Raw genomic sequence first — 15,237 nt, 5'->3', positions numbered from 1 at the left:
GCACACCAGCGCCACATGCTACATGCATCGAACATTTACGTCGCCACAATCAATGCGCTACAATTCAGCTTGCTACAAATGTATTGTATATGCGCACATCGGAAGCACAGTTGTAGCGTGGCACCGCTTTGAGAATGTCGACATCATCGTCTGATGACGACGATTTCTTGGTGTGGCGCCACAAATAACGAACGTGTTCGATCTTGAATTCGTGTAGCGCGGACAACGTCTCGCCACAAAGTGCGCCCGCTACAAATGTTTCCTCGGTGTGCGTGCTCGCGTACAAATATATGGGGGCGATAAATGTGTCGCGTTTCAAATGTGGCGCCACAATTATCGAGATACAAATGTATGCCTGGTGTGCGGCGCGCCTTAGTATTTGGCGTACCTACATCCATCACGATTAAATGAGTAAAAGGATTTCAATTAGATTTGGCATACAATAGTATGGTGTGGTCCTTGATGTTTCTAGACAACTTCTTATAGTGATCAAGAGGACCTTTATGTATATTGATATTTATAGAATTATTTATAAATCTTCGGCCCTAGATATATTTTCATCCATTGGTGTGAATTTTGGTATAAATTAAAAAATAGTCACATCAACTGTGATGAATGTGTGAACCTAGATAGGATAATTACTGAATTATGCTATCTAGGTCCAACTATTTTTATTTATGGTCTTAAGAATAAAAACTCGAGACAACAAAACGATAAGATATTGTAACAAACTAGTTCAAGAACATGCACTTATTTCTTATTAAATCGTTGGGTTTAAATTCTTTAAAAATAAAACTACATAACTATAACAAAACTGTTTTATTAATGTGTAAAAATTTATTTAATGTTTAAATATTAAAATTACGCCCCTATTTCACCGGGGACTTGTATGCATTTCTCCCAGTAACGGTTCATTGTGTTGTATCTGTGCATGTTGACACCTACCAAACTGTGGGCTTCATCTGGATACGACTGTAAAAAAAAAACAAATTCATCAAACTTATGGACTTACAATCTGATTTAGGGAGTGGCTTATTTGTACCTTGTAAAATATTCTAATGCAATTTTTATTAGTGTATGGGCTGCTGATTGATATGATAATATCCCATACACTCCTTTAATTGATAAATTGATAGTTTGATAAGGTGATGTAAAACCAGTTATAGCTTTTGATCACTACTTTATTGTTAATTGATACTTTAAAGTTTAAACTAATGATTATATAATATGATTAATGATATTTGATAGTTGATGATATTAATTGATAGTTAATATAGCGCATACACCCCGAGCGCTTTACACGAGCCGCGAGCGCAGACTAACTGGGTGTTCTTGTCACCGTAATGAAATAGGATCGTGTAAAGCGCTGAGTCAGGATGTACGGCTAGCCCGTACAAGTAGTATATTTATGTCATTAGTCATTTCTGTTGACAATAACTCGTAAATACGAATAAAAATGCTTGCGTTATACCTTTATACTTTTTTTCAAAAAATACATTTTCATCATATAGTTACCTAATAAATATTTTTCCGTGACTTTACGGATAATACCCGTCTTTACGGGTGTTACCCGCATACGTTTACTGACTTAAACACAAACTCAAACATTTATTTATTTATTCAATTAGACTTCTTTTAGACGCATTTTCAAATCGTCATTACATATTTTTAACATTTACCACCGAATCGGAAAGCAGTATCTATGGAGAAGAACCGGCAAGAAACACACATAAACAAAATACGTACCATTTGTTCAAAAGGTATATCCTTTTCTTGCAATGCCTTCATGAGTTTCGCAGCGTTTTGATAATGTACGTTATCGTCCGCATTTCCATGCATCAGATAGAAGTCGTGCCCGCGGAGTTTATCCGCTAGGAGTGTGACGTCACCGCGCTCGTAGCCAGCTAGATTGTCGTCCACGGTTGGTAGACCCATGTACCGCTCTGTGTACATTGTATCTGTCGGAAGGAAATTGTATGTTTAAAGAAAAGTTTGTTTGAAGAAAAATAAGACAGAATCGAAAGCCTATTTTGCATAATCTCATACGATAAAATTAAAAAGAACACTTAAACTTAATAACTATCTGTCTCATATGCTAGTAGTACTTAATGATGGCACCTAGTATACAGAAAGCTGTTTATTTTAATGTTAGTGCTGATTTACACAGGGTCAGTAACTGACTACAAATTCGAGGCAAATCAGTGCTGACCCCAAAAAAAACCCTGTGTAAACAGATTTGAAGTCAGTACAGAGGCTTGAAGTCTATGTAAACAGTTAAAGTCAGTCGCGGCGCCGAATTTCGGCGCCGCGACTGACTCGTCTACTGACCCTGTGTAAATCAGCACTTATCCCGAATTATGACAAATATAATAGGTAGTCTTTGCTATTGTTTTTTATGAAATTGTATCCTCTTTCACTGTCTTTTGCTTCTTTTTCATATATTTATACAGGTCTATAAAGTTATTATTGCTTCAAAAACTTACTGTAGTATAACCACGAAGTGACAGGAGCACCAGAGACCCCACATTTGAATAGATGCTCATCATCATGCAGCAGAGTTAGAAGGGTCGCGTAACCACCGTAACTGTGGCCCCAAATAGCCACCTTTTCGGGGTCTATGAATTGGTAGCGGCTTAGAACCTGTCTGTTAATAAAAAAAAATACGTATTTAACAAACAATTGGTTATTAAAAAAAACCTTGACCATTTGCGCGCGTAAAACGAGTTGTATTTAATTGATACTTAAATTGTTTATAAATGAGTGATTCGTTCAAGAACGAATGTTTGGCTATTTTTAACATTAATGTATTTGAATTGAATAACTAAGTCTTTGTAATTTTGTGATAAAAATTCATTGATTTAAATTCTATTTAAAAATAGCTTTTATAGCTAAATCTAAAACTACTTATGTTTTATTTTTAAACTTGATGTATTTTGACTTAAAAAAAATATTTGCCTTATATTAAGGCCCTCACCTAACCTTATCAAACCTAATGTAGGTACACTGAATACGCACTCGGTACCATTTTGTTTTTTAAATCAAAGTACATAGTACGCACTTCGTATACTTAAAATTGCAAATTACTTACTTTAAAATTACAGAATGGTCCTCAATTTCAACGGTTCCGAGAGCATTATTGAGGGAATACAAAATGTCCTGTCCGTTGAGTCCAGCCCCGCGACCGTCGGCCAACATGTAGATTGTGTTGCGATTCGTGGTCAAGTATGAGTGGTAACCTGGTCGTAAATTAATTTTTTGGGTAATAAAACTTACGAGAAACAATGCTGCGCAATATTCTATAGTTGCATATAAGTTACATCACTGCCTTAAAATACGTTTAGTGATTTTCGCGTGAGAGAGAAACAACTAACAAACATACCTTCATACAGCATTCTATCCTAATCAACTTTCATGTTTATAATATCAGTAAGATATTCTATGGTGACATGTAATTTTAGTGATTTATGAAAGAAAAAAATTAAACATCAACACAATATCTATCCTACCCTTCTCCACAATTTTAATACAAATCCAAAACAACTTTGAATACATTTTTCAAACACCAAAATACGAAGTGTATGCACTTACCGACGGTGAAAGTTTCGAAAACCGTGTTAGTATTAGGTCCAGAATACACGTAGTACACTAGGGGATATTTCGTGGTACCATTCTGATCGAGTCCTGGAGGCAGGAATAGTCTTACAGGAGCGGGGTGACCATTCTGCAGCGGCACCGTTGTTATAAGCGTTACTGGCTTAATCTTAGTCTTTAGACGCTCACGGACGATTTCATTTGTTTCCCAAGTGTACAGAATTTTTCTGTTCTGAAAAATTTAAAGTTACAGTTCGTCTTCTTCCATCTACCAAAGTCAATTCAATAACCTGTTCAAAAACATTGTACTTACCAAGGGATCATAGATATAAGTAGCAGACGGTTCGTTAGTGGAACTGCAAGTGATGGTCAAGTACGTGCCGCGTTGGCTGGCGGTAGCCGTGGCCCATGTGCACGGGCCTTTATCCGGGAGCTCTATATCGCAGCTCAGACAACCTATCCTAGAGCCCGCTATGTGCACCCCGGACTGCCAGGGCTTACCTTCCACCGTACTTGTGTAGTAGCTGTTAAATATAGGGATGATGTTTTTATGGTGTAGTAGTAGTGTTTGTATTGTATGTAGAGGATTTAACTGAATTATTGTAACAAAATAATTAGTCTACCAAGTTTTGAAATGAGTGTCGTCACAGACTGTATTATATGAGAGACTTGTTTGAAAGGAACTGTTCTAAGAAAAAAAACCTAATTTATAGCTGGTACGGTCTACGTTTGAGTTAAATCACATTGCAATTCACGAGATTTATAGTTTTAAGCAAGTATTTCTCGTCACTGAAGAAAGAAGATTTAACAATTATACAAGAATACGAGTTTCTAATCTCACCAATATAAAATATCAACACCACTACAACTTTTCTCAATTCCATACTCACAACGCCAAATTATCTTCATCGAGACCGACAAAAGAGTTGATGGTCCTTGCACCCGGAGTCACAGAACTAGACACAAAAGTGCCGTTAACACGCATAGTGACATATAAGTGTTGCCACGCCTTGCCATCTGCTTGTTGTAGCGACCATCGGGTGGATACGTAGTAGTCGCCTTTGCTGCTGAATCGAGGTAATGCAATGGGCACCCAACCGTTTGGTTGCTCTCTGTGCTCATTCTATAAAATAATATTATAAAAGTCTGATTTGTAGGTACCTACTGTTTGATGTGTGAATTAAGAAAGATTACAGTTAAAGATTAGGAAATATTAACGATTGGAAAAAATAACTATAAAACTTAACTATAAGAACAAATATTATACTAGGAGTAGGACACTACTAGGATACTACTAGGATACTTTGCATATTACAAATATAAAATATTAAAAAACAGCGCCTTACACCAAAAAAATGTATTTCTATTTTAGTAGGTACTCACCTCACAAACTAATGTCTGAACGTTGCAAATCCTAAGTACAGTCTGATTCTGACGCCTGTTCAACCAATGAGCTGCGATTTCTGTTGCTGTGGGCCAAGTCACACCGCCCAGAATATGGTCATCAGTCACTTCTCCTGGCGCCTCCATTACAATGTAATTTACATTATTCTGAATCACACTCAAGTCAACAACACGAAGCGTCACCGTTGGATTAGTGCGACCGACCTAAAATATAAAGCATATTATTAGTAGGTATTTTGTGATATTTCGAAAAATATATTTTATTATTATGTTTCTTACCTTGGGATATTTAAGATCAACTAATTCTGGATACAAATCTTCTGGATCACTTTTGTCCTCATAGTAGTAGTAAGAATAAGTTTCTACGAGCGTATCGTTGAAGCTCGCAAACGCTAAGTATCTTCCATCTGGAGAGAACCATGTGGCTTGACCTGTGTACATAACATCCTCTGAAAATAAAAACAAATGTTTTAATCTCATAATACAAAGCATTGTTTTATTAAATTAATTCAGATTATTAATTGATATTAGTATTTTATATTACGCGTTTCTTAAATTCAGATCAATTGGTTATAATATAATTATGATCAATTTGTTGAGAATTTTTGTTTTGCAGAGAATAGAAACAATTACATCCATCTTTTATTTATCAAAGCTTTATAGTTACACATTATTCTTTAATGAGTCAGTGAGTAAGAATCTAATCATTCTGTAGAATACGGAGAAAGAGAGAGAATGAAAAAAAGGAGTAGGTAACTATAAATATGTGAATTTTGAACTTTATAATCATGGGTACTAAAGCTCAACTTCTTACCTTCATACACCCAATCAGTATGGCCATTATAAATAACTCCGGGGATACCATCAGTGGTAATCTGGATGGGTTGGTTTGAGTTTTCAGGAAGATAATACAAATTATTATCAAGCACGTACGCAAGTGAGTGACCACCTCCGTAAATACATAATTGGAGACGTTGGTGGTTCGCTATGTTAGTAACATTGCTGTAAAAGATTTTATTTTTTAATATAATATAATATAAATATTAGGAACACGTATGCCATATTTTTTCCATAAGTATATAAATATTAGGAACACGTATGGCGTATGCCATATATTTGGCATACGTGTTCCTAATATTTATATTATATCATATAACTTACGTATGAAGCCAGTCTATTTATATAAATATTTCAAACTGATATCAAAGTATCGGATTGTTTTATGGTATGAATTCACTTACCCTGTGGCAATTTCATAGAGTGCATAGCGCGCTGTCGTTGAATAACGATATACCTAAAATGCATACTAAATTAAGAGCATGTTTATGTTAGAACATGTGTTATTACAGTAGACTAAGCACTTGAGATGTGGACAACAGATGGTGTATGGTCAATGAATATATAACTGACATAACGATTTACGATACAGCATTGCTGAGGGTCTCGTTATTGTCATGGGAAGCATATATGAAATAATAAACACATAGCCTTCACAGCTGCAAAATGAATCCTTGCTGCTTTCCCTAATGCATTTTATGCAACATGTGACTGGTACTTAGCCAATAACTCTACAAATAAATAATTTGATATAGATATGTCGTGGTCATATCGTAGATTTGATCATTTCATGATATGAGTGGCCATTTCACGAAATGGTCGCATATCGTGAAATGGCCAATTTAGTTTGGCCACATCATGATGTGGTTTGGGCAGATCAATGATAAGAAATCGTTTCACGATATGGCCAATTAACGCACGGTTTTTTCATGAAATGACCAAAATTATTTGATCATATCGTAAAATAGTTACATTAATCGTTGGTAGAGGCGCTGCAAGCTCTGTGTTTATGTGATAAGATGGCGGCCGCTGGCGAAAATTAAATTATTCGCAGTTAAAAACTTCATAATTCGTTTAATAACAATATTATGAAGAAAGTCATAGCAAAGAATTTACGACGAAGAGGTACGAGTACTATGGAAAATGTGGATATCTTATATGTATTTAAGAAAAAATGCGACTTAAATAAAATAATTTAAGAAACTACTAAGTACTATATTATTATAATTGTTTGTTTTTTAAAAAGCGATCCGCTTCTGGCACTCGCCGGCCGCTGCCACGGCACGCTCGCTTTGCTCGCTCGGCTCGTGCGTTGTTTATCAAAGTGTAACCTAACCTAATTGTTTTCTATTGCAAAAACGATTCGATTCTGGCATTCGCCGGCCGCTGCCGCGGCACTAACTTAAATGACATTAAACAAGTTTTTAGAATATAGTTAGTTATTCTGAAATTTTTTAATATTTTATGGACTCTATATTTTATACGATCTGGCCAAATGTGGATGACCAAATCGTGAAACGTTGACGATTTAACGATCTGATCAAACTATGTTGGCCATTTCACGATATGCGACCATTTCGTGAAATGGCCACTCATATCATGAAATGATCAAATCTACGATATTATGACCACGACAGATATAGGTACCTCACGAAAAAATTCATTAATTCGAAGTTCGATAAGACCTTGTGTAATAAATGAATTATTTAATCTTATCTATGATATTATTTACTGACATACAGTATACAATAACTAGTTGATAAAGATATCTAATATTATATGGCTTTTAATAATAGTGGGCAATGGGCACTATTTAATAAAGAATGGTAATGAAAAGAAATGGATGGAATAATTGACCAGATTATAGTTAAAATCAGCCTAGGTTGATTATAAAAATGTAAGATGTGATATAAAAATAATAATATCTACTTACGTCTCCGTAAAATAAAAATAATTATGAGTAAACCTATATTTTATAAATTATATAGTTACTTACAGATTCAACCTCGCTGGGAGCTAAAATGTACTGTCTATCCGCTGATAATATTGGGTTGCTTGTGTTCAGAAAACCCTGAAAGTAACATCATTGATGATATATTTAGCACAATATACATTATTAAAAAGAAAAACGACGTGTGGCACTCGGGGACTGCCGCGGTAAAAGCTATTTATTGCATGCTATGCCTTCAAGCCACACCTCCGCCCGTCGGAGTGGGGAGCGTGAGGTTTTTTCGTTTCGGAATTTCTCGATTCGGTCCCCGCGCTCAAGGCCCGCGATAGAAGCTATGCAAGAGCTTAAAAAATGATAAATAATAGACGGGATATAGTTACATGATTATACGAACCATAAGCTCTCCAGATACAAGCACCCTGCTTTGCAAAGTGGGCACATCAAAAACATTGATACCGGCCTCCCCTGGTATCGTGAAGGTAAATTCCGTGTCTGAAATTATAAAATATAGGTAAAATCAATCGGTATCATATAAAAAAAATCGATTAAAGGTCTATGAAAAAATCCTAGACATTAAATTTGAAAACAATATACCTAAGTACTTATAATTAAAAATGCTTACTGTCCCGATCTTACAGCAAGGGAGACGAACATTAATGTATTACCAAGTAGGTATCTTATCAAAACTATTGTAGATATAGGCACTATGATAATCGAAATGGTAGAAATTTGAACTGAAAACAGGCTGGGCATTGGGGTAGAGCAAGAGAAGCATGAGCCATATAAGAGAGCGCCAGAATACATGATACATTATACTGCTATAATGAAGAAATATCATTTATGGAAACTTGATAACATTTCAAGAAAAGTCTACTAATTGTATTTGCTCGGCGCAAACGGAAATGTTATGAATGCGTTGACTAGAGCCCCATGCCTTTACCCTCAATGCGAGGTGGAGCCTATCTATATTCTGAGGCTATCTTATAATTTTTCAAAAAAAAAAATATATCTACTTAAGCATAAATAGTAATAACTAATAACTAATAACGTACAAGTTGATGAAGAGTGATTTGGAATTTTTCCTGAACAATCTGGTAGCAGCCGCAAGACTATTAATTGTCCTTTCTATTGCCAGAATTATTGATTTCATATTTCAAATCTATGCCTATAATAATTTATATAGCAGATATTAGTAGTTAAGAACTTACCAGAAATCCATCTACCCGTGAATCCTCTCTGGGAGAATTGTCCAGTGACAAATTCTTCAAGGGTAAATGGGTTTTGTGCTGCTGCGGATGCCAGCAGCGCCACACAGAAGCACCATATACCTATCTAGGGACCATGTTTATAATAACATTATTGATCTTTTTCTATCGGTTCTATTTATCCTATATGGTTCAATATATCGGGTTACAGCATTTCAAAACATAATTTCATCTCCTGTTTGCAATGGTGTATATGCCTTGAATCTTTAGATTTTTGTGCTCAAATTTAAAAATATTTACCTACCCCACCCCACTTTTTAACATATTTAGAAGAATGTTCAGATAAGATTAGAGCAAGGTTTATATTAACGTTTTACGTCTTATGGTCATAACTCATATGGAACTTTATAAGGTTAGTTGTATCTAGATGATGAATTCTGTGAGTCATTAAAAAAATTGGAATCGTGTATTTATTATGTGAAAACTAAATATATTTGCTTATTTTCTTACCATTTTGAAATCACAACACAGTGGTTGACGGTAATATGCCGTCAACGCAACTGCTCCATAAACCTATCAACAGAATTATCCTCTTATCCCAAGATAATATTGTGTATTATCTCACGATATCGATAGGTGTAATAATATTAAAGCCTTGTCATTAGGCCGAATCGATAAGCTATCTCTTTAATATTATAATATTCTGCATCAATTGTAATGACAGACTGCATCTTTTAAGGAATTATCAAAATATTAACATAAAGGTAACTATAAACAGGTAATTGCAAAACTGCTGTTTGATTCTATTAAATATTATACTAGAATACAAAAAAAAAGTTTTTAAGAAAAGAAAGAAAAATCAACAGACATTTTATCTTTCTAATCTTAGGGAACTGGTGGAATGTAACATGATAAAAAACTAATTAGTATTATTACAAAACTACTGTACTTAACTGTTGTTTTACAAGGTGATTTTTAAACACGGGAAAAAAAGAGTGAGAATAAAAACACAAACTTGTCACATGAAACATTTATTGAACATTAGTTTCAAGAATAATGTTACAAATGAGAAATATTCCCATACAAATTATAATATCTTCTTCCTACATTCAATAATTACTTCAAGTTTGCTCCATCCATATTATTGTATATCCAGTACTCCAACCAAAACTCCAAAATACTCAACATATGTATTACAAATAATTAAATATTCTTGATTAAATCCCATGACGTCATTCGATGTTCGTCGACTAATTGTAGAAAAAAAATCGTCCACCATTTCCTCCGTTGAACAACTTTATACTCTGAATCATAAGATCGTCATCAATAAACCTGATACATAATCTGAATCGATCCTTCGAGCTGCAGAATGAAACAACACATGACAGCTGCAGCGACGCGGCACTGTCGGCCAACGGGCATCTCCCGCAGCTCCCAACGGTCGGCGATACTCCGACCGATCAAATGATAGGATTTCCTCCGAGCGTGCCTTTCTATAACATTTCGTTAAAATAAATTCAAACAATCAGCGCCACTCTCGCATTTTCCTTTTCTAGTTTATTTATTACTAACTTAAATACATCTAAGGAAATCTTCTAAAAATTAAACCTTATTTTGATACGATTGTCTTTGAGACAGTATTGCTATAGGTACCTGGAAAGAAATGTGAATGCAAGAAAGAAAAAACAATGAGAGGGTGGTTATTTGTATGTGTGAATGTTTTATTGGCAATTAGTCTGAAATGATTGTGTGTGTGTGTGTGTGTGTGTGATGAGTACAGTGTAATGACAATGTGAGTGTGTGGGACGGACCATGCTAGTGTCTGCGATGCTGGCGACGCTCCTGCTTTCGTCGCTCAAATTCGGCCATGTGTTGTCTACGTTGCTCCTCTTTCACTGCAATCTGAAATGCAATAATAACACAAGTCAATTGAAGAAAAAAAAAACAAAAATTTAGAATTTATTTAATATATCTCACTTCCCAAACCACATTATTTGAATTAATAGTTACCGTTTCAGCAGAAAGTGGTAGCCAATAAATGCAAGGAGTAGCCTTCGTTTTTCTAAACAAATCATCCAAAAGTTTCGCTGGCGCTTCCTCTTCCTTCTTTTTGAACTTCCGTGCTAAAGTAACAACAATGAGCTCCATTAAGTTACAAAATTAGGTTGAATTTGTTTGGTTTTAGTAAGAGTTATGAGCATTAAAATTTTATGTTTAATATAATGTGTGTTTAAAATTAAAGTTACTTTTATCAATCCATAGTTAAAACTTATCCGACCAATAATAAAATATTACACAAACATATTAAAATGTCACCTGTAAACTGTCAAATACGGACATTTAGAATGCATTTTTGAAATGGTAGTTTAATACGGTATTTGACGAATAAGTTTTAACCAAGGATTTAAAAATCAGCCCTAAATATAAAACGACTTAATCTTAAACCTTCCTTATATTTTGAGTCAAATAATTATTATTTGTCAAATAATAATTATGTGACTCAAAATATAATAACTTTCCAAGATCAATATTTGAATCTTATTCAGATTCTACTTAGCTAAGTATTATAAGTATATACAGGGAGTGTTTTTGCAATATTCATTCGCTTTGCTCTAAGTAAAAGTGGTGTCCTTTATTATTTCACCTTACCTGGTTCTGGACTTCTTTCGGGGGAGCGATGGGGTCTTCTTTTCTCTAGTGGCCGTTCTTCTCTTGGGAACTTGTCCTTTTCCTTGCTCTTATCGTTTTTGCCAAGATCCCATTCGCGTGTTGCCACTTTTCGTTCCCATGGGCGGTCCTAAAAATAAAATTATAGTATTATAATGATCATAAGCATACACTTTATAATAATAACAATTTAATTAATTATCCCTCTACCATGAACTTGGTTGTAAAATCTAGTCCTAAAGTTACTAGGAGAAATGTACATTTTATATAATATGTGTATGTGTATAAAATTATTTATTGTTCTAATAATAGTACAAGTTGTAAATACTTACAGAAACAATTTCTCCTTTTTCTCTTTTCATATCTTGTTCCCGAAGCCAATCTTCTACTGTTCCTGGGATTGTGGACGCTTTAGCATTATCTGTATCTTCATTGGCCTTTGCTTTATCAAATTCCTCTTGAGTAGAAAAATCAACTTGTAATGTTTTAGGATTTGATACTGGCCAAGTTACCCCATGTAGAGCATGTCTTGTTTCCACAGCTTGACTGAATTGTAATAAAAATATTAGATATAAAGTGCTATAAATATCAAACAAATACATTTTAAGAAATTAAAACTTACTCCTCATTCTCATATATAACAAAACATTTTGACTTGATTCTATCAATCCAAAAGCCATTTTCAGATATCCTTCCAGTTCTTTGTAGCAAGTTCTTGAGCTGTGGTAATGTGAATGGTCTGACCAGATTTGTTATGAACAAAATGTTTGATTGCTTATGCCTGGGAGGACTCGGTGGTCGAGCAATAATGCTGTCATTGTCCTTTACAATCGATATTTTCCTTGATGAAACTAATTGTGAATCTGATGACTTTTTCTCTCCAGAATTCTCCTTGTCCTTATCATCAGACTCTTTTTTATTTCGCTCCACATTTTCTGTGTTGTCAATTACAATTTTAGGCAATACTGGTCTCTCAATTCTTTCGGGAACTTCAATTCTTTTATGTTTCCTCTCTTCAATAACTTCTTCAAATTCTGCTGGTTTCACATCTGGTATTATTTCTTTCAGAATGTCAGTTGATATTGTTAAAGACTTTTGGGTTGTAAGTTTACTGGGGCGAGACCCCCATCGCCGCTTTCTGTTTATCACTATAGATGTTGCCTGGCCATTAGAAATTTCTTCAGAGGGCTTAGCAACTTCTGTTTCTTTTTGAATCTCTTCTTTATTTTTGCTTTCTGTTTTGTTTTCTTCAATTTCCTGTATATTACTTGGTTTCTCTACATTGTTAGGCTCTTCATTGCCCTCACCTGATGTATGCTGTTGATTATCCTCAACTTCCGTTGCTTCACTGGACATCTCCTGTGTGTTGACAGATTCTTTTTTTGTTTCCTCATTGCTTACCTCTACAACATCATTTTTAGTATCAGTAGTTTGAACCTCAGTAGTAGACTCAGTTTTCCCTGAAACTTCATTTTCTGGTTCATTAATACTTACCTTATTAGAATCTTCTGTGATCTCTTCGTCCTTTGGCTTCACACTTGTGTCCTTAGAGTCTTCTTCCTGAGGTTCATTAAAGTCAGATGATTCACACCTACTATCCTCAGCATGTAATTCCAGTACTTCAGATTTCTCAAGTGAGGAGCTCCGTTTCCTTATAGGACTTTTCTTCTCTGGAGAAGCAGTTACCTCCTCTTGCTGTTTAGGAGAAGCTACAGTTGTATCTGCATCAGATATTTTATCCTGTTCATCCTTATCCTGATTTAATGATTCACTTTTAACTGTTTCTGATGTTTCAGTTTTTTCATCTTTATCATCATTTGTTGTTGACATTGGTGTCTCATATGATGTAGTTTCCTTTGTTTCTTTTGATTCATTACTTTGACTTATATCAGAATCGGATTTTGTTGAAGGTTGTGCTTGACTCTCATTCTCCATCTCATCACTATGAACAGATGAACTTTTTTCTAGAGAATCTTTTGCTTCTGCTGTAAACCTTCTAGTACGATGTTTCGGTTTCTTTTTTTCTTCACTTTCAACACTAGGCGTATCACTAGAACTAGTAGCGCGCGAATGCTTTCTCTTGCTACGTGGAGACCTGTCAACTCTTTCAGGAGTGGATGGTGGACGAGTGAGACATATTTTAAGTTTTTGTATCTCGCCCCCATCAGAAGTATCAGCAGCTTTTACCTGCCATACTTGCTCTTGAGACTGTTCTGGACTCTCTTCCTTTGCAACGACCGGGGGGACTGCTTCTGTAACAGGTTCAGAAACTTCGTTTATTTGTTTGGAAACGCTTTCTTCGACAGGCTCATTTTCAGATGAAGATGATTGTTTTCTACGTCTACTTCTGGTACGTTTCAATTTTTCTGGTTTTTCCTTTTCTTTTTTTTCAGGCGATGCTTTTGCCTTTTTGGTAGCTCCTTTATCACTCCTACGACGCATTGCCTGCAATTATGAAAAAATGAATTATTAAAAGAATAAATCAATAAACTGTATCCACATATATTATGTTGAAAAGGCACTCACAATTATTTAATAAAATCAACGATTCACCACAAAAAATTATAACCAAACATCCGCGACTTAGTACAAGAAACACAAGCCGAAAACCGCCATTATGCACAGATTATAATTTACAAATTTCCATACAGTCTACCACAGATCTGCTACATCCTAAGAGCAATTAACCTATAGAGTACTTGTATCGAGCGTATACAATTTACATATATTTGTTTCTCTCTATCTAAAGAAAACGTCGTATGAAAGAATGAGACAGCTATAGACAACAAGCTACGTTTCAACATAGTCATGGCACCATTTTTACTATAGGTACGTATTTAGATAGATAGAAGGTGATAGTGATAGGATGTGCTTCAATCGATAAAATCGTGAATGTATTTTGCATTTACGGTTTCGTGAAATAATAAATAATAAAAAAACAAAACTTATAATTAATTTCAGTTGAATACATTATTTGTTTAATCCTACGTATATAATAAATGCGAAATTATGTGAGAAGGGATGTTACTCTTTCACTGCGGAACCGATTACAATGAAATTTTGTACATACACACATAGGTTAGGTTTTATCCCGGAAATCCCACGTGAACGGGAACTGTGCAGGATTTTCTTTAAAAACGCGGGCGGAAAGTTAGTACATTATAAAAGAAATTTTAAAACTTGAAATGTAATTTAAAATAAAGAAGGAAATGATGATAAAGTTAAAGGAGTGAGGAGAAAGGCACAGTCAGCATGAAGGAATCATGCAGCATTTTAACAAGTTAATAAAAGGACAGTCTTAATGAAAACATTTTCCTAACATCCTACTAATAAATCGAAAGTTTGTGAGGATGGATGTTTGTTACTCTTTCACGCGAATACTACTAAACCGATTACAATGAAATTTGGAAAAATTACTTTTGATCCCGTAAATCCAACAGGAATGGGAACTATGCGGGTTTTTCTTTGAAAACGCATGTATATTAAGTATGTATTTCAATAGTAGTTTCTCATCTATGAGAACTGTCATTTAATCGACCGTTTAATTTTCACATAGTTACACATTTAAAGTAGGTAACTTAT

The 15,237-nt window shown here is 34.7% G+C and overlaps 1 protein-coding gene across 1 annotated transcript; it reads right to left on the bottom strand.

The window, feature by feature from the left end:
- Positions 1 to 804: 804 nt before the first annotated feature.
- On the bottom strand, positions 805 to 14,305 carry LOC123705973. Its single transcript, XM_045655096.1, has 22 exons — positions 14,182 to 14,305; positions 12,278 to 14,100; positions 11,988 to 12,201; positions 11,638 to 11,785; positions 10,999 to 11,111; positions 10,805 to 10,890; positions 10,321 to 10,438; positions 9,499 to 9,561; positions 8,992 to 9,115; positions 8,178 to 8,275; positions 7,829 to 7,903; positions 6,237 to 6,289; positions 5,810 to 5,997; positions 5,275 to 5,444; positions 4,975 to 5,199; positions 4,482 to 4,714; positions 3,905 to 4,115; positions 3,589 to 3,823; positions 3,089 to 3,236; positions 2,484 to 2,644; positions 1,747 to 1,958; positions 805 to 972 (listed from the first exon to the last, which is right to left on the bottom strand). The coding sequence occupies exons 2-22, from the start codon at positions 14,095 to 14,097 to the stop codon at positions 862 to 864; spliced, it is 4,806 nt and encodes a 1,601-aa protein (XP_045511052.1). The 5' UTR covers positions 14,098 to 14,100; positions 14,182 to 14,305; the 3' UTR covers positions 805 to 861.
- Positions 14,306 to 15,237: the final 932 nt, after the last annotated feature.

Source organism: Colias croceus, chromosome 3, assembly GCF_905220415.1.
Source record: "Colias croceus chromosome 3, ilColCroc2.1".
Taxonomy (NCBI): Eukaryota; Metazoa; Arthropoda; class Insecta; order Lepidoptera; family Pieridae; genus Colias; species Colias croceus.
Note: the sequence above shows the minus strand (reverse complement) of the source record. Positions and strands in the feature narration are given on the sequence as shown.

Excerpts from the sequence above, each read along its gene's own strand:
- LOC123705973 (XM_045655096.1), bottom strand. The coding sequence starts at position 14,097 with ATGCGTCGTAGGAGTGATAAAGGAGCTACCAAAAAGGCAAAAGCATCG. Across the intron at positions 3,237-3,588 it reads TTTCGAAACTTTCACCGTCG|GTTACCACTCATACTTGACC; the intron begins GTAAGTGCATAC and ends ATTTACGACCAG. Across the intron at positions 1,959-2,483 it reads CACTTCGTGGTTATACTACA|ATACAATGTACACAGAGCGG; the intron begins GTAAGTTTTTGA and ends TCCTTCCGACAG.